This window comes from Sus scrofa, chromosome 6 (assembly GCF_000003025.6).
Source record: "Sus scrofa isolate TJ Tabasco breed Duroc chromosome 6, Sscrofa11.1, whole genome shotgun sequence".
NCBI classification, from domain to species: Eukaryota; Metazoa; Chordata; class Mammalia; order Artiodactyla; family Suidae; genus Sus; species Sus scrofa.
In genome coordinates this window covers 63459456-63483714 of record NC_010448.4, presented here as the reverse complement: position 1 = coordinate 63483714, position 24259 = coordinate 63459456, and the positions used below count along the sequence as shown (strand labels likewise).

The window sequence follows — 24259 nt, the reverse complement described above, 5'->3', positions numbered from 1 at the left end:
TTAACCCCCAGGCAGTGCAGGCAGCCCCTGCCAGCCCAGGCTGGGTCTCAGGCTGCTCCGGGGCCCTGAGTGGAGGCAGTCACTGGTCACTCCTACCGCGGCAGCTGTGGCTGCCGCCGTCGACGCCTGCTCTGTGCAGAGGCCCGGTGAGGATGTGTGCGGTCAAGGGGCTCCATGGGGCGGGGCCTGGACCCTCTGGCCTCCTGCAAGGGGAGAGCACGCGGGTCCTGCTGGCTGGGGAGAGCAGGGGGCTGCCCCCGCAGCACACCCGGCCACACCACCCCGTCCTGCGGGCTGCAGCTGCACTTGGTGCCAGGACGGCTGGAGAAGCCGGTGGCCCCGACAAAGGTTCCGGCCCAGCCCAGCTGCTGGGTGCAGATGTTGCCATGGCAGCAGGAAGGGGCGGGCCAGGTGAGGCAGGTTCTCCAGGGACAGAAGGCCTGACCTGGGAGTGATGACAAAAGCCACCCCCCACTTGGGGACATAGTCGGGCTGGTGGTAGAGCTAGCCCCCAACCCCTCAGCCCTGCCTGGGGCTGAGGCCTCCGTGGGCGTGGTGCGGGGCAGGCAAGACAAAGGGCCATTGTGCCACAGCTACTTCCTGCATGGCGGCCAGCCACAGAGGGCCGCAGGGTCTCTGCAGCCCCCAGGGCCCAGCCTTGGCCTGGAGGCCAGGCCAATGAGGGATCCCACCTCACCGTTAAGGGATGGCCCTCCTCCAGGGACGGTGCTGGACAGTGAGGGCGGAGGGGCGGCTGGAGCCCCCAAGGCCAGCTCTCAAGCAGCCCCAGGCTCCCCCTCCCTGGGGACACAAGCTGGTCCCTGCCCTTCTGGTTGGGAGGGGCCATCTCCCCTTGGCATGGCCTGAGTCTGCAGGTCCCAGGCTCCTGACTCACCTCCTGGCCGCAGCAGAGCCAACACCTGGGGTAGGTTGTGGGGATGATGGGTGCCACCTGCCAGCCCCAGGGGGCCTCTGCAAGTAGGCAACTGTCTGTGGGGTGGGCGCCCCCCATGGTAGGGGGTAAGCTCTGTCCCTCACCCCTTTCTGGCCCTCCACCTGGGCAAGCGTATTGACCTGGGAGGGGAGGAGAGGGGCTTCTTCCCCTGCTAATTTTGCCTTTGGCCACTGTCCTCAGCGCCGCCCTAGAACACAGGCGGCTTCTCGGCAGGAAACTGGGAGAAAGGTCTCGCCACGGGTTCTGCTTGTGGGCCCGCCCGAGCAGGACCCTAGTGTTTGGGCTGGAGGTTAGGACCTGGAGGTTCGGCCCAGGAAGAGGGGTCTGTCCAGGGGGCACCAGCCCTGCCACCTCTCCCTGCTCTGAGCCGTCTGATGCAGCAGAGACCCCGTCCCACCTCAGCAGGAAGGCCGAGCAGGGGCCGCTGTGTTGCCGGGGGGACCTGCCCACCAGCCTCCCCTCCTGCCCCTGAGCCGTGCGGCCAGGTGTTCCCTGCCCAGGCTGCTCCCGCCCACTGTGCTGGCAGGTGAGCTCGGCCGGGGCTGGTACAGGAGGGCGGGCCCTGCCATTACTATTGCTGCACAGAGAAGGGACCTTCTTTCACCTACATGGTGTTCTTTTGTTTTTTCTGGTTTGTTTTGTATGCTTTGTTTTTTAGGGCCACACCTGAGGTACATGGAGGTTCCCAGGCTAGGGGTTGAATCAGAGCTTCAGCGGCCAGCCTACGCCACAGCCACAGCAACGTGGGATCTGAGCTGCGTCTGCGACCTACACCACAGCTCACGGCAATGCTGGATCCTTAACCCGCTGAGTGAGGCTGGGGAACAAACCTGTGTCCTCATGGACACTGTGTTGGGTTCCTAATCCGCTGAGTCACAACGGGAACTCCCACCCACATTTTCATCTCTCTCTCCACTCCTGTGGCCTCAGCTCCTCCCACCTGCACGCTGGCCCAGGACCCACTGGCCTTCCCGAGCTCAGGGCGAGAGGGTTCAAGCCAGAAAGCTCAGTCCGCTCACAGCCAAGGTCCCTTCTTGGCCCCACGAGCTGTCCTGGAGGCCTAGTCCTCACACGAGGTCACATACGTGCCCACTGGCGGGGTTAGGTATAACCCACGCTGGAGACTTCTCTCTGGCCCTCCTGGACAAGTCCTGGCAGCCCCTTCCCTGCCTTCCTGCCCTGGACCACGTTCTCAGGCACCAGCACTCAGGCAGGGCCTGGCAGCATACCCACAGGCCATGCCAGGGTGGCGGCATGCTTCTGAAGCCTGATTCGGCCTTGACCTTGACCTCCTGCACCTGAAACCTGGAAGCACCTGTGTTGTCCCAAGGCCCCTCTCCCTGAGGGCTGCACCTGGTCATAATGTCCAGAAAACCCTGGGCCAGAAGTCTGAGACCCTGTGTCCATCATTCTCAGACAGGTTGAGGCCTCAGCAGCCACTAGTGCCAAACCCAGTGGTCAGCCCTTCGGACTGTCGGCAGCTGGTCACTCTGCTCTCAGAGCCTCTGTCCCACTTGGCCACCAAGACCAGGGCACCCTGGGTCTGCCCATATCTGAAAGCCAGCAGGTCAGGTTCTGGTGTGTGGGCAGAGAAGGGGCAGAGAGGACTCAGAGCCGTGGATTTCAAACATGTTTGAAATTAAAATGCAAGCAATAGAAAAAGGCCCCCTTGGTGGGAAAACCTTAGCCAGGTGGCGTGGTGAGGTGGGAAGGGCTGCGCCTGCGACCCGGTCTGAGCGTGAGGAAAACATCGGACAAGTCCCCGTGGCTGGGCAGAGCCCCGCCCGGCAGCCTGCAAGCCACCAAGATCACAAAGCAAGGGGCGTCTGGGACTGTCCCAGCTGGAGGAGCTCCAGCCCGCGACGCAGTGTCACATGGGGTCCTGGGGGGAAGAGGATGTGCGGGGAAACCGGAAATCCTAGTGAAACCAGTGAGGTCGTCGTGACAGATGCTTCGCCCTGATGCTAGTGACACGTTAGCAGTGGGAGAAGCCAGCTGTGGTGCCATCTTGGCAACAGCTCGGCACGTCTGAAACTACTGGAAATAAAACCCTTATTTAACTGTATTTTGAAGAGTCTGACCGTGACCTTGGCAGGTGTCCTGAGGTTGTCAGGGACAGAAGTGGCTTGCTGTGGTGGCGGTGTCAGGGCTGCTGAGGAACCGGACAGCGACGGGGCAGGATGGGGCCTCTGACTTTTGGCTGAGGCCTCAAGGGGCACTGTGTCCGCGGTCCCACTGGCTCCCGCCCCACCCCAGCCTGTGGGTGGGCTCCGTGGGGGCTTGGAGCTCGGAGGTCCCTGAGGCCTCCTGTCTGCTTTGGCCTGAACGTTTCTGGGCGCCGGGTCTGGCACTCAGCACAGGCGCAGTTACCTCCACAAGTCTGTTGGGGCCACTGCTGGGCGCCCTTGACTCTGCTGAGAGACGGGGGGCCCTGGAGGCAGATAGCCAAAGCCTGGCTTTAGCTGGGGGGGTGGGGGGAGTGTGCCCTGGGAGCAGGCCTTGGAGGGGGTGGATCTGGGGAGCCAGGAGGCCTTCAGCTTTTAGGTGTGGCCCAGGCATTGCCTGCAGACGGTGGATTCTGGTGGAGCAGACCGGCCAGGCCTCGCTCCAACATTAGGAGCTGGGAGGCTCCGGACCAGGGTGCCTCAGACCAAGCCAAGAGCCCTTCCAAGGCTCTGCCGGGGGAGCTTCGTACACGCTCCCAGCCAGCGGACCTGGGCCCTGGGGTTCACAGGAGTCCATCCCAGGCCCTGCCGGAACCAGAGCTGCAGGGAGGGATCTGGCAGGGAAATCTCAGCAGGGAGGGAAATGACTCAGGCAAATTGCAGGGGCGGTGCTACCCCTGCGGGGGGCCTCCTCTCCCTTCCGACGGAGACGGACCTCAGGAGGCCCAGAGGGAACGCTGGAGACTGGGCCCTCCTGGGGGCAGCTGCCCCAGGGCTCCCGCAGCCCCATCGAGCACAGGCCTGAGGAGGCTGGGGGTGCCCAGCACCATTTGGGGCCCTGTTTTATTCTAAGTCTTTCCTTCATGACACTTTTTTCCCTTTTTATTGTGAAATTATTCCAAACTGACACAAGAGTTGCAAGTACAATACTGAATCCGTCGGCTTGGCAGCTGTAACAAATCACCACAGTCCGGGCAGCTTAGACCAGACGCTGCTTCCCGCAGAACTAGGGGCTGGGAGGCCCAAGGTCAAGGTGCCGGCAGACCCAGCGTCTGGCGAGGGCCCTTCCCGGCCTGCAGACGGCCACCTTCTCGCTGTCCTCACGGCCTTTCCTTGGTGTGCGAGCAGGGGTGGTGCGAGCCGGGGGGGGGGGGGTATCGCTCTGTCTTGCTCCTGCCCTCAGGGCACCGATGCCAGCACGGGCCCCACCTCACCCCGATCACCTCCCAAAAGGCTCCACCTCCAGACACCATCACACTGGGGTCATGGACTTGGGGGTATACAGCTCAGCCCAGGGCAAATACCATTTCCTTCCCCCAGGACAAGGAGAGTGAGCTGTTGGCTGGATACCTCTCACCCCTGTCCCCCCCAAAGTACTCCATGGCCACCGAATCCAGGAGTTCCCATCATCCAGCCCCATGTCCTGCTGCGTACGCCTCACCTGATAGGCACTGGTGTTCTTGGCCCCCACAGCTCCCTCCCTGTGTCTGCCAGGAGCCCTCCATCCCTCTGGTGGCGGCCACCCCCTGGACTCTTTGCCACCCCCACCCCGGGAGGGCTGGCTAAGCCTTTAAAGTGCATCCAGCCTGGGACACCATCTGCTCTGACCACTGCCAGGTCTCCTGGGTCAGCACCACGGCCCCCACAGGTCCCTACCTCTGCACTTGCTTGCTGCCAGCTCAGCTGAGGCAAGACACCCTGTCCCTGCTCCCCGGCAGGTGTCCCCACTCAAGCCCACCGTGGCCTGGCCCTTCACCCCCTCCTCCCAGCCTCCCCAGGTCCCTTGCACCTTCCCCGAGTGCCTCTGCTCAGGGTGACCTCTCAGTGAGGCCCAGGCACTTGCTACCTAGAGTCCGGCCTGCACTCCACCCAGCAGGACGCGCCTGGACCAGCGTCAGTTACGCACACACTCTGATGTGGGTCTCACCTCCGGGCTGGTGTCTCTGCCTTGCTCAGGGCTACCCAAGAGCCCGGGCACAGCCGCCCCTGGAGGGCGCGGGGCATTGGCTGGAGGAGTGAGTGAGTGAATGATGCGGCAGCTCTCGTGCTGTGGGGGGCACGCAGAGCTGCCCAGGCTAGGCTTGGGGCTGGTGCACACGCCAGGGTCGGCCTTTGTGCCCCTCCCGGCTGGCACCAGATGCGGGTGGAGGTGCGGCGTTTCCCCATGAGGAGGCCGAGTGATGGCGGAGCGGCATGGGCCACGTTCTGCCAGCACTGGGATAACTTGAGAGAGGCTTGGACCTCGATCCACTCCTGTAGGCGAGGCAGCCGGGCTCTGGCCCCACAGAGCGGGCGGGGGCAGGCCAGGTGGGCGCTTAGGAAGTGCCCCCAGATGGCCCCTCCTGGTGCCCATGCTCCAGTGGCACCACCACCGACAGGGGCACCTTTGCCTCCTGGGAGCCCGAGCCCGGGCAGAGGCCGCCTGCCACCCCCCTACCCGCCCCCGCCGTGTGCGGGCTGCACCCAGGCCGGCGGGATGGGCAGCAGTGTTTGCGCAGGTGCTTCAGATTTACATCTCAAATTGTCTGGGGCAGCCGTGGTTAGCATCTAATTTGAGTGAAAATTCTCAGATTCAGCGGTGGGGGTGTGCGTCTTGAGACACACAAGCCCCTGATGAGGGGCTTCCCAGGGATGGGGAGGGGCCTTGCCCACCAGCCCGCAGCCAGCTGGGCTCCCAGGGGACACCCGGCCTCCTCACACCCTCACTGCTCTGAGTAGAGTCCTGGGTGGGCAGAGCCGCAGGTGGGACGGGTGCTGCTGCCCCAGGAACACCAGCTGTGCCCCCCAGGCGTCTGCAGCCTCCTTGGCCTCCCCTCTTGTCCTTGCCTGGCTCGGCCCAGTGGCTGTGGGCAGCCTCTCCCCCTGACCCTGACCCACCCTCTCCGGCCACAGCCGCTGTCCCGAGCGGGGAGGGCCCACCTGCAGCCCAGGCCCCACTGGCCTCCCTGAGCCTCGGCGCTGACGGTGACACGGGGTGGTGGCGGCCCCAGCACAGCCCGGCAAGGCAGCAAGCACTGCCAGCCCACTCCCAGCTGCCACTGGGCTCTGGTCAGAAGGACCCAAACTGGCCAGCCTCCACCCCGCGCCCTTGCCGGCTCTGGGGCCTTGAGCGGGTGAAGGCCTGGCCCACAGCTCCGCCTGCTCGCCCTGGCCTTGCTCCTGGCCTCAGCCAGTCCAGCCATGGGCTCCCGGGGCTTTCCTGGTTGGTGGATACGCTGCTCCCTCGGGAAGGGCCCCTGTCTCCGTCCCTCGTTAGCACCCCCTCCCCAGCAGCCGCGGGCCTCGCTGTCCCCCAGCAGCGGCAGGAAGGGAGGCCTCGGAAATCCTGGTCAGAGGAAGGGGGGTGGTGGATGCTCAGCAAGAAGGTCAGGAGGGGTCAGCGAGGGGGCATTCCGGAGTGTCTGCCTCCTCCACCCCTTCCCTGGGGTGCCCCCTGGAGACAGCCCCTCCTGCTCCCGGGCGGCTCCGTGGTCATTTCTGCCCTGTTCTCCCTGCAGGGGCCTATTGTACGGGGTCCCCTACAGGGCCCAGACTGGACGGATGGTGCCTCATCCCGCGCCCTCAGTCAGGGCCAGGCATGGCCGTGGGGGCAGGGGTGTGGGGACAGGTGAGGTGACCTCTGGGGATTGGGAGGGCACGGAGCCAGGCGTGCGGTGGGAGGAGGCCCCTCCCAACTGTCTGGGCCCCTTAGGGAGCAGCTGTCCTGATCCAGGGGAGGGCTCTGGAGCCACCACCTCTGTCCACAAATGCCCTGTGGCCGAGCGGAAACAGGCTGGCTGAGCCCCTTCTGCCGGGGGGACGGAGAGGCAGCATCTTGGGGCCTTCAGAGCCAGACTCTGGGCAGGACCATCAAGGGGGTCGCGGGAGCAAGGCCCTGGGACCTCCGGCTTCCAAGGAGGGTTAGGGCAAGGGCCCTGGACCCTGGTTCTGCCACAGGACGTTTGAGAGGTTTCTAGGGGTCAGTGGCCATTTGGGAAACTGTTCCAGAACCAGCCTCTAGCTTGGCCTTGTCCCTGACTGACTCTGAGCGACGGCCTTGCACAGGCTGGAACGGAAGCCTCCAGAGGCCCCACATTTATCGAGTTGGGCTGCAGCAGGAGAGGAGGGGCTGCGGCCATGCTGTGGGAGGCAGGGCCCAGCCCACAGGGCCAGGAACCCTCACTGCCCTGGAACCCGGGCGGCTCCAGCCTGTGGCAGGAAGCCCGGCCGTGCGGGGTGGGGCGCACCCCGGGCCTCAGGTGCTGTGGGGCCTCATGGGGCTGCCTGTCTGATGCAACCCCAGCACCAGGAAAGCCAGGCACCAGCTGGGCTGTTGCCACGGCAGGGAGGGGGCTCTGCTCCCTCTGGGGACCACCTGCCCTCGGCTCCTGCTGGCAGAGCCCTGAGCCCACTTGGGGGCCCGGACACAGCCAGGCTCCTTCTGCACCTCCGGGCCTTCGGGGCCCGCCCGAGCTGCACAGGCCCTGGACCAGCTGCCCTCACGGGGGGCCCCCTCCCGCAGAGGCTGTGATTTAACGAGGCCACTGGGCCGGCTCATCCCCTCCACCTGGGTAATTGGTCTCCGAAGGCAGGGGAGTGTCACTGAGATGCCTGGAGCTGCCTTGGGGGATGGGGCTCGAGAAAGTTACACCCCCCTTTCCACTCTCTGGAGGCTAGTTGTGCTCTGGGTCCGCCCACCTGGCACCCAGAGGGCTTGTTTGTCAGACACACAGGAGGGAAGGTGGGCTTTCCTGTTTCCAGGGGCCACGGCACATTCAGAGGGTCCCTGAAACTGCAATGGTGGACGGCAACTGTGGGCTGAGTGGTGGGGAGGGACGCAGTGGCCCACGAAGCCCCTGGATCCTAGGATTGGGGGGCGGGTAAGAGAGTTTGTCTTTTTCATTGAGGTGACATGCACATAAAATGGGCCATTTGGAGCTGGCGATTCGGGGGCATTTACGCATTTGGGATGCTGGGCAGCAGCCACCACCTGTCTCCAGTTCAGGAACGTCCTCAGCCCCTGAAGGAAAGCCTGTCCCCGAGCCTGGGGACCATCCCGGGCTCCTCGTCTCGACACTTCCCACCCCTAGACCCAGGAGCCCATGGCTCAGTTTGGCCCCCCTGCCCTGGGCCCTAAAGGCAGGAGACCCCCGCCCACTCACCCCTTGGGTCAGACGACAGGATGTGGAGTCCATTGACCTGCTGCTTGTTCCCGGTCTGGGCCCTGACACTGGCGGGGCTATGCTTGGGTCCGAAGGGCACCCAGCGAGCAAGGGGTCCCCGTGAGGAAGGGGCTGGGCTGGGGGGGACGGAGGGGGGAGCAGGCAGGATTGGGGGGAACCGATGTCCCAGCTTTGGGCAAGGAAGTGTGAGGCGATTGTCAGACAGGTCAGCTGGGGCTCAGGGCAGGAAGTGGGTCTGTGGGTCTGGAATCCAGGGTGCCCTGCAAGGTGTCAGGCACCCGAGGACCTGTTCCCATGAGATTCCTGGGGATCAGGGTCAAGGGGTGGAGTCTGCACCCCTGGACATGAGATCCAGACTCTTCACTGGGCACCGAAAGCTGGATCCCAAACCGCAAGGACAATAGCTGGGAAAGCACCCCGTAGCTGCTACTTTAAGAAAGATGCTGCGAGGTCGGATGAGAGGACCAAGGCTGCTGCACCCCCTCCCTGGTGGCTGGGACTCTGCTCAGAACTGTGTCAGGAGGCCAGGTGGCTTGGGGCAGGAGCTTGGCTGCAGTAGGTCTGGATTGGGCCTGACCAAGCATCTCCACCCATTTCATCCCAGGATTCTAGCAGTGCTGGTGGGCCCGGGTTCAGGGGTGTGGGCGCTGGGGAAGGAAGAGCCCCAGCTGGGGAGGGGGGAGGCAGAGGTGGCTCAGGCAGGGGCGGGGGCGTGGGGAGATGGAGGATGGAAGCCAGAGGGCCCTGGCTTCTGAGGGCTGCACCTCCAGGGAGGGTGAAGCAGGGGCCAGGCCCGGAGGAGGAGGGAGGTCACCGTGACCTTGAAGAGAGGGCAGGCTGAGCAGCAGGAGGGAGGAGCCGGGGCTGGGATCTGCCTGCAGGAGGAGGAGGCAAAGAGGGCAGGGCTGAGGGACGGCTGGGGGCAGGGGGATTTTTTAAGGTGGCTCTGTGGAGGCAGAGATGGACACTAGGGGAGTGTGGGGTCCCCAGGAGGCCCCCACTGGGGCTCCCCTCTGCAGGAGCATGGCTTCCGCCCTGAGGGATGGCTTGGGGCTGACTGCAGTTTGAAAGGAAGCTGCGGGACTGGGCGTTTCCTGTGCAGGAAGCGAGCGGGCACAGGTGGAGCCCTGGGGACAGGAACGAGCCCTGACAGAAGCCGTGGGAGGAGCAGCCGGGGGGTCTGCGGGGAGGAACAGCACAGACTGACCTGGGGGACAGCGAGCAGGGCTCAGCCTAGGAGGCCAGGCCTGCAGGGCTGCAGGGGCTGGGGTCCAAGGGCCCAGGGGAGAGGCCCCATGGGCGCAGCGAGCGGTGAGAGGGTGTGGGAGGGCCCCTTAGGACGGGGCAGACGCTTGGCTCAGGGCGCCCACGGGATGTCCATGGGGACAGTGGGGGTGTGTGGATGGGGCAAGAACCGTTTAGGAAGGAGACTTGCTTGGACGGGGGATGGAGGAGACAGGCGGGGGAGGCCCACTGGGAGAGGGCAGGTCAGGGAGGGGACGGGTGGAGGCCTTTAGGGGGTGAGTGTGGGGACAGCTGTGGGGAGAAGCCAGGGCTGCTTTGAGAAGGTGATGAGCCCGTGTCCTGCCAGCCAGAAGGAGCAGGTGGGCTGGGCCGCCCCCAGGTCCTCAAGGGCCGTGGACCTGCCCCCCACCCCAGGCCCCTGGGTCTAGGCATAGTCCGAGGGGCAGCATAGGGCTCTTCCTGGCACCAGGCCTGCGGCTCCTTATGTCCTCAGTGGCCCCACTGGGTCTTGGGAGGGGGCTGGGCCAGGGTCCCAGGGATGCCAGAACCTCTGGAAGACCCTCCACCCGCTCCTCCAGTCTGGTTGTTTACTGGCCTGGGGGGTGGGGTGGCTGCCCCTGGGGCTTCTGTCTGGGTGGGGTGGGGCTGCAGAGAACAAAGCCGGGCGGGGCAAGGTGCCCATTGACCTGTCGGGGGTTGCATGAGGCCACGCCGTCTCTGGAAATATCGGAGCAAAGCACAGACGGTCTCACTACTGCTGCCAAGAGAAACGCGCGGCTTCGGGGTGGCGACCGCAGGAGCTGGTGATAAAACTGCACAGGACCAGTGGGGAGGCCTGGCAGGTGGTGTGGATGCTGAGGCTGACTTTAGAACGCTATACTTGGCGGCAACAAATGCTCAGGAAATCTAGATGCCCAGGTGGGTCTTGCAGTCTTGGGCCCGCTGCGGGCACGCAACGCCACAGGGAAGGGGCTTCACGACCCGATTCCATGTTCAGCCCCTGAGTTCCACTGGGGCTTCGGGGCCTTCAGGGAGGTCTGCCTGGGGAGTTCCACCGCGGCCCATGCCTCGGTCAAAGGCACCCACACAGCCACGTCCAGGAGATCTGGGGGTTGTAGCTGAAGCAGAGGGACTGGCAGACCTGCGATGGTCGGGTCTTGATGCCTGGAAGGTTCCCTCCAGCCTGAGCCCTGAGGCCACGGCGTGAGAAGTGGGGCGCATGCGGAGAACACCCCTTGCTGATCTCAGGCCTCCTGAGCCTCTGTGGCTGAGGACCAGACCTGCCCCCTACTGTGGCTCTGGCCTTGAACACAGAGAACCCCCCTCCGCCCCCTTTAAACTGCTTTAACACGTCCAGGTCCCCTCCTGCTTCACACCCTGGGACCACCAAGCCCTAGCTCTGCCCGCGCCTCAAGGATGCGCAGGTCACTCTCAGGTGCTCCTGGAGGTGTCCTGGGACAGCACATCTGTCTTGTTAAGTTGATTCCTTGCCCCAGTGAACCTGCAGGCCTGGGTCCCCCCACGGCCCAGGAGGGTCCCTCTTTCCTGTCCGCGAGGTGACATCGTGACCCTGGGACACTCTCTTGTCCCAACCCCTCCTGACATGGTTGAGCCTCCCCCGGGGGCTTTCCCCTCAGATCTCACCCCAGGGACTCCCAGAGCCTCCCCCAAGTGTGGCCACTGGGCCTGGTCGTGGCTTTGCCTGATTAGTGGGAAGCAGACGACAGCTGGGGCACCAGGTCCTATCTGTGGGCACTGGGCACACTGCACATCATTTCCTGAGGATGCCAGGGTGGGGTGGGCTGGGGAGGGGGCAGATCCCAGCTCACCATCACTATGCCACTCAGAGCAAGGGTCCTGGCCCACTGTCGCTCTGGCGGCCCCCCTCCTCATGGCCCTCAGGGGTCCAGCGCCTGTGATGAGAGAGACCAGTAGGAGGGAGGAGGCTGCAACCCCTGTCCACCCCCTGCTCCCCGCATGGCCCCGCCCCTGCATCTCACATCTGGGGAAGCACCTCCATCCGCCCTGCGGGGGTCTGCCCCCTTCTCGTCTGGTCTGGCTCTGTCCTCCTGCCGTGGATGTGGGATCGCACATGTGTGCACTTGGGCCCCCGGGCCCCGTGGACAGACCCAGGGAGCACCCGCGCGGGGTTCAGCTGCGACCCCAGGGTCCTGGCCAAGTTCTATGTCCTGAGCGCAGGGCCTTGCGCAGGGCATCCACTCCGGGAGGCGCGTGAGGGCTGCTCCCCTCGGGGCAGTCCCCGGCCTCCCCGCTCAGGTGTTTGGAGGTAACGGCCGAGGAGAAGTGGGCGTTGGGGTTTGGGGTCTCGGCTTGGCCCTCGGCGTGTCGGAGGTGCCAGGTGGAGGCTGGTCTGCCTGGCACGAGTCCCTGTGCTCCTTGCAAAGTGGCACTTTCTGTGTTCTTATCCTCGGGGCCCCCAGAGGAGGCCAGTCAGACTCGGGCCTTGGGCAGGGGTCTGCCTTGAGGGTGCTGGGGGTGGGGGGTGCTCTGAGATGGGGCCCCATGCCATGCGTCCTAGAGGAGGGTCTGGGGGGCCAGAGTGGGCTGGGGGCTGCCGGGTAAGAGCTGAGGGTGTGTCCTGATGTGGACCCCAAAGCCAGTGTGGGTGCCGCTGCCACAGGGAGGCAGCGCTGCGAGCCTGAGAGGGAAGAGCAGTTAGGAGGCATTTCCGGGGGGCAGGCAAGCGGGCCCTGGCCCTGAAGAGATGGAAGCAGACCCATGGGATGTGGGGTTCCAGGAAGGAAAAAGGGGGGCTGGCCAATAGTGGGGACAGAGCAGAAGGGACAGACGCCAGCTCCACCCCCGTCGCTCCTCTCAGCCAGGATCCCAACCTGCTGGGACTCTGGGGGGCCTCCGGCCACCGCCTGGGCACAGGAGGCAGGACCCAGAGGTGCTGAGGCACCTGGCCTGGCTGAGCCTCAGTTTCCCCATCTGTCCCACTCCTCCCTCCTCCCCTTCCTCTGCATTTTGTCTTTTCAAAAGCCTGTCGCCGGTCAGGACCAGAGCTGAAAGCGGAAAGCAGCCACGAGTGACTGCAGCGCCGGAGCTGAGGGTGTTCAAGTCCTGAAAGCCCCTGAGCTTCGGCTGCAACGAATCCTGCTCTTGTTTTTGGCCAAAGGTCTTTTATTGTTACACAAGTTGATAGATAGAAATGAAGCATCGAAATTCTACGGGGTTCTTCAGGCCTGGGAGCCATCCTGACCTCACCCCCGCGGCCATGGCGCAGGGCACCCTGTCGAGCTGCAGGACCTGCCTCCAGCGTCTGGCGATGTCCTCCTGGCCACCCTCCCCAGGGCCTCCCACTCTCAGGGTGGTGCTGACCCAGAGCAGAGACAGCCTCGCGACACCCGGGCAGTGGGTGGGCTTCCTGACCTGCAGGCCCCAGGCAGGGCCGACGCTCGACCCTGGAGATGTGCAGAGGCCGCCTCGTCTGTCTGTCACACTGGACCCAGCTTCTGGCTGCCCTGCTCTTCTCCCCAGAAGGGCAGACCCAGCCCCGCTGTCCCGGACCTTGGGGACCAGCATGTGTTTACTTGACACAAGGGTTTGACAAATGCCCCCATCTACCAACACCCACGTTTTGCAGAGCGCTCTGTTCCCACGGGTGACTGGGGAGGCAGGGCCTTGGGTAAAAGGGTGCTGAGCAAATTTAAACTCCCCGGAAAAGTGGGAGCAACTGCCAGCTGAGCCCTGGAGGGTGCGGGTGGGGCCGCAGCTGGCCATCTGTGCGCGCCAGCCTCCCTCCTGCCTCCCCCTGACGCCTCTCTCTGCTGCATCCCACTGCTTTTGGGAGTGGACCAGGTTGCCGAAAATCCGGTGTGGCGGAAGCTCGGGGAAGCAGTTGAAGAGGGCTTCCTGAAGGGGTCGACCTGGGGGTGTGGGGTGGGGAGGGTCACACAACCATCCTGAAGAAGCTGGAGTTGGGAAGGAGCGGGTGGCTTCAGTCAGGTGGAGCCTGAAGGTGAGAAGGGCCGGCCTGCCCTGCCCCCGCCTGGCCACACTCTGGATGTGGTGGGAGGACTGAGTGCAAGTGCAGATGGATGAGGGAATGAATGAAAGCAGAGCCTCTGCAGTCTGGTCACCTGGCCGCCAGCCCCAGGCGCGCTCCCGTGAGTGTGCCTGAGTGTGCATATGTGTGCACGAGGCTGTGGGATTGTGGGTGTGTGGCTAAGCACCTGTGCTCGAGCGTGAGGAGCCACAGGCGGGAGGCAGAGCCACCAGGAGGGCGCTGGAGGAGGCTCCAGAGGAGTGGGCAGTTCAGGTGGTCCAGGTCCCTGACTCCGACCCCTGGGGTGCAGGGAGGCCTCAGGAGACCCCACCCTCCTTCCCCCTAATGCTCTCCCTTGGCTCTTGTGACAAGAGACCCTGAACCTGCCCCTAGGGTCACAGGGATTTGAACCCAGACCCAGAGGCAGTGCCTTGCCCCTGAGGTGGGCCAGGAGAGGTGGGGAGAGCCCTCTTACCAAGAAGCCGCTCTCTGGACCCCAGATCCCCCAGAGGCTGCTCTACAGTTGGGCTCAGGGTGACCTGGGGCACCCTGGATCCCTGCAGGTGGCCTAGTCCCAGCAGGACCCATCACTCTGGACACTGCAGAGGGCTAGGGGGCCTCAGGCCCTGCAAGGGGCCCCAGGATCCAACATAGGGCTGGGGAGAAGGGAGAGGGGCACGGAGGCCAGTGAGGAGGGAGTCAGGCCACTCCCCCAGCAAGGCCCCTGCTACTTAAAAGTAACCCTTTGCCAGGAACCCTCTCTAAGGGTTTGGCCCCATTTGGTGCCTGGGCCAAAAGGGTGATCCCTGAGGAGTAAATGTTTGCTTACCCTGCTCCAAGCCCCCTGCAGTCCTCAGGGGCGCTGGCAGTCCAGGGAGGGGGCCTCCCCACAGGGGTAGGGGCTCAGCCCCTCAGCCCCTCCCACCCCTCCTGAGCCTGCACAGACCCCAGATCCGCCCCCGCACCTGGCCAGGCTCAGGTTTCCTTACGCAAAGCTCAGCTCCCCTCCCAGGGGTGGAGGGCAGGTGCACAGAACCCAGGGCTCAGGTGCGCTCCCCTGTCTTCACCAAGGCCGGGGTGCCCACGGCCAAGTGCCCGTGGTAAACCCACTGCCTGGCCGACGGCCTCCTCCCACCGGCCTGCCCCGCCCCGGGGAAGGTTGAGCTGCCGGGCTGACCTACCAGCCGCACCTTTGTTTGCAGATCCGCACCTGCGCTCAAATCAGCCAGGTGAAGGAAAGCGGGGTTGCGTGTGCCTCACCAGAAAAAGGACCCCCCTCCTGTCTTCCCCAAGGCCTTGCCCAGGCAGGGACTCCCCAGGAACCAGAGCCCCCATACCCCACCTCCAACCTGCAGCAGCGGGCAGCTGGCACTCTCCACCTCCACTCTACCTTGGGGCAGGTGTGGGAGGCTTGCCCAGGCCCTCTGCTCTGCACCCCACCCCACGCTGTCAGGAGCCTGGAGTCCAGCTGCACCCTGGGACCTGAGGCTCCACCCCATGCTCTCTCCCTAAAGGGTCAGAGCCGCCTCCAGGGTGAAGCCCCTCTCAGCGCCCACAGGCCAGGCTACACCTGTGAGGCCCTTGCTGCCCTCAGGACACAACCGGGATGGCCCGGGGCACAGATATTTTTGTGTCCCAGCCCCACAGGCTGCAGCAGCCCCACTCCCGTGCTTCTTCCCGGTGAGAACACTGCAGACCCCTCTACGAACCACCTGGCACCTGCCGGCCCAGCTGCCTGCCTGGCGTGGACCCCCTGGCCCCTCCCCAGGACTAGAGGCCCTGCGGTCCTCCACTTACCACCCCCAACACTCAGGTCAGGGCCACCGGGGCCACCAGGGCCACCTCCTCCAATCCCGTTTCCAGCCCCCATCCCGTGTTTCTCAGCGCTCTGCCCGCCCCTCGCCTGGTGCCCCTCCCTGCACCACAGGCCAAGGGTTGCTGCAGCCCCCCTCACCGGGCACCTGGAGGGAGGGGAGCAGGTGGCTCCTCTCGGCCTCAGAGGGTGGGTGTGGACCTGAGGCTATTCCCTTAGTTCACCTGGTGCACCCATGGGTCCCGCCCAGTTCTGCCCTGCAGCCCAGCCTGGGTCCTACACGGTCACTCGGGGGCCTCAGCCACGTGGCCCCAAGGCCCCAGGGACCCCCAGGCTTCCAACGGTTCTCCTTCTACCCAGAACCACGCGGGGTGACACAGGAAGCCCTTGACTGTCCGCCCGGGGTGTTTGGGAAGCGCTCCCCCCCCCACCCCCCGGCTCCTCCACACCTCTCCCCAGCCCGGGGCTTGCTGGCCGCACCTCGGCGCCCTGAGGCCTGTGGGGGGTGTTTCCACATGGAAATAGCAAATGCCCCCCGCCCCTGGGCCATGGTTAACATTTACTAGCCCACCGTGGCCTGGGGCCACCCCGTTCCAGACCCGCTAGTCTCTGCACAGAAGGGGGCAGACAGGGTCTCCTTAGGCTCAGGGGCAGGGTGACCGGAATGGGCAGCAGGGTGGTGGGAGCAGCAGAAAGTGGCCTTGGGCTGGCTTTCCAGGGGGCAAGCTCTGGGGAATGGGCAGAGGCTTCAGGGGGACGCCTGCCATGGGAGGTGACATCCCGGTGCAGGGCAGGGGCTCCCAGGCACCGAGGCCTCAGCCAAGAGGTGGTGAAAAACCTGCTGAAGCCACAGGCGTGGACGGTCTGGGCCCAGGTTGGAGCAGCCCCTCAGGACCTCCCCCGGGGGTGGGGCGACCTGGCGAGAAGTCTTAGATTGGGAAGGTCGGGCAGCCTGGCCTCCTCTCTTTGGCCTTCAGGGAACCGGGCGAGGAAGCCAACCTTGCCCCCCAAGCGGGATTGGCCATCCCCGGCTTCCGGTCCCCGTGCTTCCTCTTCCTCAGGCCCCAGGGGGCCCGCCCAGTGTCCTAAGTTCTCCCCCGGACAGGCCTTCTGTAGGGCCCCACCCCTGCCTCTAAATATCCTTTCTTGGGGGCCAGCTCTGCCCGTGTGAACGTGGGCCCTGACCTGGGCCCTGTCGTGGCCCCCCCGCCCCGGTGCTCTCTCCACCCTGCTCCGGGCGCTTGCTGAGCAGGACACTGGAAAAAGCTGGTACCCACCCCCCTCAGGCGCCTCCACGTGGCGGGGTGAGACGCACCCAGACACGCAGGGTGTGTGAGACCCCCAGCCCCCTGCCTGCCCGGCTGTGTGGGGCGCAGTGTGGGCCCTTCCCGCCTTGAGGCCCCTGTGCCTGCTGGGGACCGCGTGCAGCCAAGCCCCCTCTGTGTCAGGGGTGTTAACAGGACCCGAGGAAAGGTTGGGGAGCTGGTCCTGGCTTGGGCGGAGTGGGGCAGGCGGGGGGCGGGGGTACACCGAGCCCTGAGAGGAGGGGGCAGCGTGGCCCCGAGCTAGTCACCCCAGGCCTCCTTCTCTGCCCGACCAAGAGCTTCACACGCTTGTGGGAACTTGCAGTGAAGACGGGCAGTCAGTCGCATTGCTCCTTCTCGGGAAAACCAACCATAGAATCCAGCTCTCTCTCCTCCCTGGACCCACCACCCACTGGCTCAAAGTCCAGAAAACTGTGCTTGTCCAAACAGACCGGGACCCCAGATCTGGCCTGTGCCAACACAGACAGGCAGCCTGGGGGCCCTGCAGGTCCTGGGCTGACGCGGGCACACACCCGACGGGTCAGAGCGCCGGGGCCTCTCCTGGAGGCAGGTTTCTGCAGGAGAGACACCAGGGTCACTCATCTGAGGGAGGAAGCAGCCAGGAGGGGTCCCGCTGGCTGCTTCCCACGCTGCGCGGTCCAGCAGGACCTCCTCCCCCGGGGCAGCCGGCCTGACCCTGGGATCCACTGAGGCCCGGGCTGGGCGGAGGGTGCCACGCACCGGCCAGCTCCCCGCCTCCCAGTGCAGTGGAGCCAGCCACACCTGTCCACGTGGGAGAGCCACCCTCACAGGGACCCCACTTGGGAAGGACATGCCAGGGGCCAAAGCCGAGGGACGGCCCCTCCCGGGACCCCAGGGACACACCAGAGCTCCCACCAGGGCCTCCACCTCGGTCACTCCTCTGAGCCCACACCTCTGCTCTCTGTCTTCCTGTGAGGGGCGTTTTTATTTATTTGTTTTTCACACAGACAAGCCTGCAGGAATCATTTCACGTGAACACCTGGGGCCATGCCGCCCCCCACCCGAGTCCCCAGGTGACACCCTAGCTTGTCTTCCTCTGTGATTTCTCTTTGTGCACAAATTCAGCGCCTACACGCCGACCACGAGCATCTCCCGTGTAACTTCTGTGCCTTCTGTGTGGATTTTTACCGGCGGCTTTGCAAGAGTGACGCAACGTATAAACTCTTCCTTCTGACCTGTGCTCCTGACACCTCTGAGCTACCCGGACCCCCTCCCTCTTAGAAGGAGCTACACACCAACTCCCTCTTGGGCTGAGCCTTGCCCCCAGGTTCATGTTTCAAACTGAGTCCCAGGACCTCTGGATGGGACCGTATTTGGAGATGGGCCTTAACAGAGATGCTTCAGTGAAGCAGAGCTGTGGGCTGGGCTCCAACCTGGTCTGACTGGTGTCCCCTCTAAGAGATCAGGACCCAGACCACCTGAGGACACGGGGAGATGGCCGTCTGCTCTCCCAGGAGCGAGGCTTCACAAGGACCCAGCCTGTCCACACCCTGATCTCAGACTTCCAGCCTCAGGGCTCGGGAGACAAATTCCTATTGTTTGAGCCCTGAGAGGCTGCAGTACCAGCCCTGCTCACGTGACCTTGCAGGCATCCACCGAGGCAGGGTTTGCAGGTGCTCCTAGCTGTCGCCGCATGACCAGCGGCCCCTCATTCCTCCACAGCCCGAAAGAGTGGGCTGCCCCAACCCCAGCCCCTCCACAATCCCTGCTTTGGCTCCTTCATTTTGTCAGGTGGTGCAGCCCAGGGCACCCCCCTCCAGAGCAGCCAGTTGCCCGCCCAGGCCCTCTTCTGCCAGGTGCGGCCCCCTCATGCAGGTGTCCTGGCTGGTCAACCTCAGGGTGGCCACGGTGCTGAGGCCCCCACTCCCACCGCTGCCCCAAGAGCCCCTCAGCACCCCTCTCGCACAAGGACCCCATCCCGAGCTCTGCTCCCTGGAAACTGCCCCTGGCAGCGAATTGGGCTTTCCCGAAGCTGACGGCCCGTGGATCTGCTCGCTGGGCCAGCCAGCCACAGCCCTGACCAGCTTCCCATAGTGTTTTTTGTCTTTCTCTTGACAATTTATAAGTTCTTAACCCAATGTTTACTTTACCACTCGCCATCTGCACTAAAACATTTTCTTGAATTGATGATTTGTCTGCTGACTTTGCTTGTGGATTATTTTCCTATGTTCAAATTTTAACTTTGATAGAGTGAAACTGCTACAGAAATATGGGGAGAAAACTCTTTACTGCACTTCTCCAGACAGAGTCTGTACGAGGAGAAGAAAACTTTTTTAAAAACACTGTTAGTGATGTCCTCGAAGAGAGAATTTTGTGAGCACAGAAAAAGATCAGAACGCTTTAGAAATAAATATTTCGAGAACAAAAATGGACCTCAGTAAAGAAGTCAGAAAGAGAGCGAGAGACCCCGGAAGGAGACTGGGGCAGACCTTCGGTGCCCACGAGATCCCAGATCCCCATTCACCACCGGGGAGGGACCAGAGAGAACAGAAGCCGGAAACAATCGAAACGTAATAATTAAAGAATATTTCCTGGAAATAAAGAACGAGATTTCCAGACCGACAGCCCCTGGCCCTGGCAAGTGGGTGAACAGGACCCGCGCAAAGGCCGTTTCCCGAGCCGTCGGAACTGGGGACCCAAAGAAGCCCCACGACGTCCAGCAAGAAGAGACAAGCCGGTTTCATTACCACGGACCAGGGGTTACAATGACCTTGAATTTCCCTGCAGTGGCATCGGAAGGTGGGAGTCCTGGTTGGCAGGAACGTGATTCTGGGCTGGATCCTGTGCCCAGCCAACGCTGTGTCCCCACGTCGGGCTGCGTGTCTGCCGCGCCCTGTCTCAGGAAGCCACCGAAGGACATGCTCCAGCAGAACCAGGGGTGAATCCCAAAGATGGGGGCATGGGATCCAGGAAAGGACGACCCAGGGGAGAAGCAAAGGGAACCTTTGGGATGAAGGCCGGCCCTGCCCGGGCCCAGGAGGACGGGCACCCTGGGAGTAGGGCGGGGGCTCCCGGACCGACCGCCTCAGAAAGACCCTTGTGTTTGAACTTAAGCCACTGGCGAGAGTCTGAGGATGAATCAGTCATGAGTTCAGAGAAAACTCAGCAAGCATGAAAGAGGAAGGCGATTATTAACTCCGGGGCAGACAACACACTTTGGGATTGGGGCTGCAACCCTGGCCTGCCACAGGCCTGGTGTGAACGCGAATCTGACCGCTGCGTTCACAGCTGTAACCACAATGGCGCTGGAAATGGGGGGAACCCAGGTGCGTGGGGAGTGGGAGAGGCAGAAGAAATAAACATCAGCTTCCCTGGGGTGAATTCAGTCGATAAGCCCTAAAACTGAAACAGCAAGAAGCTGTCATTCAGTCGTGCTGTCACGCAGACGCCAGTAAACAGCATGAGATTTGCTGCGGCTTGAGAGGCTGTATTTGTCTGAGCCTCGTGGGAGCATGGGACTCGTAAACGACATGCAAGTATAACTTTGACAAAAATGAAATTAGACCTCAGCCGGCACGGTCCCCGCGCTCTGAGGCCTGGGGACATTTCGATGACATTGGAATAGGACCTGTGATCGCTGTTCTCGTGGTCTTTCCTGGGATGTGGCTCTAACCCCCTCTCCTAATCCTCTGCATAAGGGGCATCAGCACAGCTCCACCTCCACGTCTGACCTGGGGACTCTGCCAGGACAGCGCCCATTTCCCATCACGGGGCCACTTAGAGTTCAGCACCCCGCCCGCGCCCGCGCCTGCTTTCCTGGTCAGGCCGGGTCTCCAGCACATCCCGCCCGCGCAGGACGGAGCACCGGGGCGGAGCCGTCCCACATCTTGGCCCACGTCTCATTTCTTTTGTGCCTTCGGGTTCCTGTGACACCCTGGGCCCTGAATCTTGGGCAGGATTGAATTTCAGGTTTAAGCAAGGAAGCTGGTCCAATTCCAGCCGATTAAGAATTACACACCACAGGGTAGTTCACAGATACCTGTGTCCTGTTAAGTGGAATAAATCTGGTTTCCTTGCAAGAGCCTTCTGGCCATTGTCACATAGATTAAGGTGTCTCAGACTCACTCCCTCCCCCCGACTCTGGCTCCCTCCTCAGAGACAGTGGGGTCACACACAGGCCTGTCCCCTTTTCCCACTGGAAGCTCAAGACACCCAGTTTCTCCTGGGGGAGCCCATGGGTCTCCTCACGGTCTCTCTGTGCAGCCACGTGGGGCCACAGTCCCACCTGGCCCCTTGGGGGGCCCCAGCCTGGCCAGCATGTACCACGGGCACGACCCCCACCCTATTCCCCAACAGACCGCAGACACAGGCAGCTTTCTGTGACACCCCTCTAGCTGGTGCATGTTCTCCCAAAGACCCCACTTTCTCTGCAGGCTCCCACTGGCCCAGGGCCCTCCCCTCTGGTCCCAGGCAGCGCGGGACCTCCAGAGACTCTGAGGTGGGGGAGGGGAGGTTTGGAGCCAGGTCGGCTCAGAAGTCAGGGGGAAACCGCAGACCCCACAAGACAGACTTCTCCCAGCAGCTGCCCGGGAGCCTCTGTCCTACCTGGTCCCGTGAGCTGCAGCAGTGTCGCCGAGGTGCGGCTCCCGGGCTGCCTTAGCGCGGTCTGACCGGGGAGTGTGGTGGAAGCCTTCGCCTGGTACAACCGGCCTCTGCAGCCGCCCAGGAATTCTGCGTTGAATAATTTTTAACTTCTGCTTGAGAGAAAACCAAGGTTGCGTGCAGCGTCTGTCTACACAGACGCCCAGGGGCTTTCATGAAGGCGTTAAAATCTCAACGGTGACAAGGATCCCACCTTGGCAAGAGGAGGGCAAGAAGCACAGGAGAAGAAAGCGGTCCCAGGGCTGGGGGGTCAGCGGGCGAGCAGGCGAGCAGTGGGCTCTTACCTCTGCCCCGACGAAGGGCGTCTAGCTGGGCACCGACCACGGCTCCCGGCACCTCGGGCGCTGCCGCCTTGGCGACCGCTCCCCACCCACGGCCCCCAGCTCCCCCGGCCTCTAACCCCACACCCGGCTCGCAATTTCTTTCGACAGCCTCATATTTCAAACTGCCAGCCAGGCACCACCCCTGCAGGCCTCCCGCCTTCCACACTGGGGCTAGTTCTGTGCCCGTCCAAGGCTGGGCCTGTGACCTTGCAGCTGTGCGTGCAGAGGCCACTCAGCGCTCCTGTGGGCCCTGCGGCCGCCAGTGGGGAGCCCCGGCCTGCCCCGCCCAGAATGGCCTCCACACCCCGAGCTGGGAGACCCGAGTTTTCCTTTAGAAAGAGCTCAGTTTCTCCGGCTCTGGGACCGGAGTGACGATTGCCCAAGGTACCTCAGGGAGGCCTGCAGACCCCACGTGGGAGGGCACCGGGCCCCACAGCACGTGGGGTCACCACTGCCCAGCTCTGTTCAGCCATGTGGGCCCTGGGCTCAGTGCTGGGTCTTGGAGGCCTCGTGAGGCGGCTGGGGCTCTTGCCCAGAGCTGTGGCTGAGCAGAGGCCAGGCTCGAGCGGCCTGGGCAGATGGGATCAGGAGAAGCTGGCTCCCACCACCCTTCCCCATCCAAACTCTTTGCGTAGCATGTGTGACCCCTGCACACCGCAGGATCTCCTCGGGGACAGGTGAGTGGACCAGGAGGGTGGACGAGGCAGCCCTAGGCCCTCTGCCAAGGAGGCGGGGCTCCAGTCCAGGCCCATGAGTGAACCTTGGGTACATGCCTGCTGGGTAAGGGTCCCTCTCAGGACCTGCCCTCTGGCACAGCAGCCACAGCCAGGCTGGGGGGCAGGGGCTGGGCAAGGCGGCAAGGCCGGGACACTCGGGCGGCCTGTTGGAGTGCGGATGGCTGGGGCTCCTCAGGCAGGAAAGCCCCGGGCCTTCCCACCCTGCAGATTGCGCTGGCTGTTTGGGGTGCTGGCCCTGTCACCCCACATTTCTTTCACCTCCCCTTTGCTTTCAGCACCTTCTTCCTGGATGCATCTGTGTAGCCTGACCCGCTCCTGGCTCTGCGTGTGCCCCCAGGCGGCCCCCCACAGCTCTCCAAGGATGCCGGCACCCAGCTCGCCATGCCCCCAGCTGCCTGCCTAGTCCACACCTGGCCGCTTTTTCCACACCTGGCCACCTCTCCACACTTGTCCACCTCTCCACACCTGCCCACCGGTCTATACCTGCCCACCTGTCCACACCTGCCCACTCTGCCCACACCTGCCCACCTGTCCACACCTGCCCATCCATCCACATCTGCCCACTCTGTCCACACCTGCCCACCCATCTATACCTGCCCATCCATCCACACCTGTCCACCTGCCCACCCCTGCCCAGCCTGTCCACACCTACCCACCGCATCCACACCTGCCCACCCGGAGCTGATGCTCAGTTCCCACACGCAAGACGGCAGGTCCCCGCTCCACGACTCAGATCATCACCTTTGTTCCACTTTACAGTTCTCTCCGCGGAGGTTATGCATATTCTTGCTTAATTCCTAGATGCTTAATTTTTTTCATTGCTGTTATGAATTCTTTTTTTCCTAATTGGTTATTGCAGTATAGAGCAATGCTATTTATTTCCTTTCATTTAAAAAATTGAAGTAAATTTTATGCAACATAAAATTAGCTGTTTTAAAGCGTACAGTGTATCGTTGGTGCTTTCACAGCGTTGTGCAAACACACCCTCCCTACCTAGTTGCAGAGTGTTTTCACCACTCCAGAGGGAACCCTGTCCCCATTACACAGTGACTCACCTTTCTCCCCGGAAACCACCAGTCTGTTTTCCATTTCAATAGGTTTCCCCAGTCTGGATATTTCACAGAAATGGAGTCTTACAATCTGCAACCTTTTGTGTCTGGCTCATTTACCATACTATTTTTTTCGTTTTGATAAAACACACGTAATGTAAAATTTGCTATTTAAACCCATTTTAAGTGCACAGCTCCGTGACGTCAGGCGCATTCACATTGCTGTGCAGCCATCATCACCACCCATCTCCAGAAACTCTTCATCTTCCCAACTGAAACTCTGTCTCCTTTGAACTCTAACTCCCCTCATCCTCGAGCCCCTGGCACCCACCCCCCTACTTTCAGCCTCTAATCTAGACACTTCGAGGACCTCATTTGAGTGGATTCATAATTATTTGTCCTGGAGTTCCCATCATGGCTCAGCAGAAATGAATCTGGCTAGTATACATGAGGATGCGAGTTCAATCCCTGGCCTCGCTCAGTGGGTTAAGGATCTGGCATTGCCATGAGCTGTGGTGTAGGTCACAGACATGGGTCGGATCCCAAGTTGCTGTGGCTGTAGTGTAGGCCCGCAGCTGTAGCTCTGATTTAACCGCTAGCCTGGTACCGTCCACATGCTGTGGGTATGGCCCTAAAAAGCAAAAAGCAAAAAAAAAAAAAAAAAAAAAAAAAAAAGAAAGAAAATTGTTTGTCCTTTATGACTGGCTTATCTCACTCTGCCCAATGTCCCAAGGAAAATAAGACTCATCTTTATAGCTTGGTTTTTTTATTCAGCAATTTTATTAGACTCTTATTCTAAAGTTTCCTCATTTATTCTACCATTTTTCCCCCTGATAGATGATTGTATCTTCTG

General features: G+C 62.7%; 1 protein-coding gene across 1 annotated transcript; it reads right to left on the bottom strand.

Moving 5' to 3' along the window:
- Positions 1825 to 22285, bottom strand: LOC110261078. Its single transcript, XM_021095191.1, has 2 exons — positions 21582 to 22285; positions 1825 to 21389 (listed from the first exon to the last, which is right to left on the bottom strand). Exon 2 carries the CDS (start codon positions 13677 to 13679, stop codon positions 12678 to 12680), a length of 1002 nt encoding a protein of 333 aa, XP_020950850.1. The 5' UTR covers positions 13680 to 21389; positions 21582 to 22285; the 3' UTR covers positions 1825 to 12677.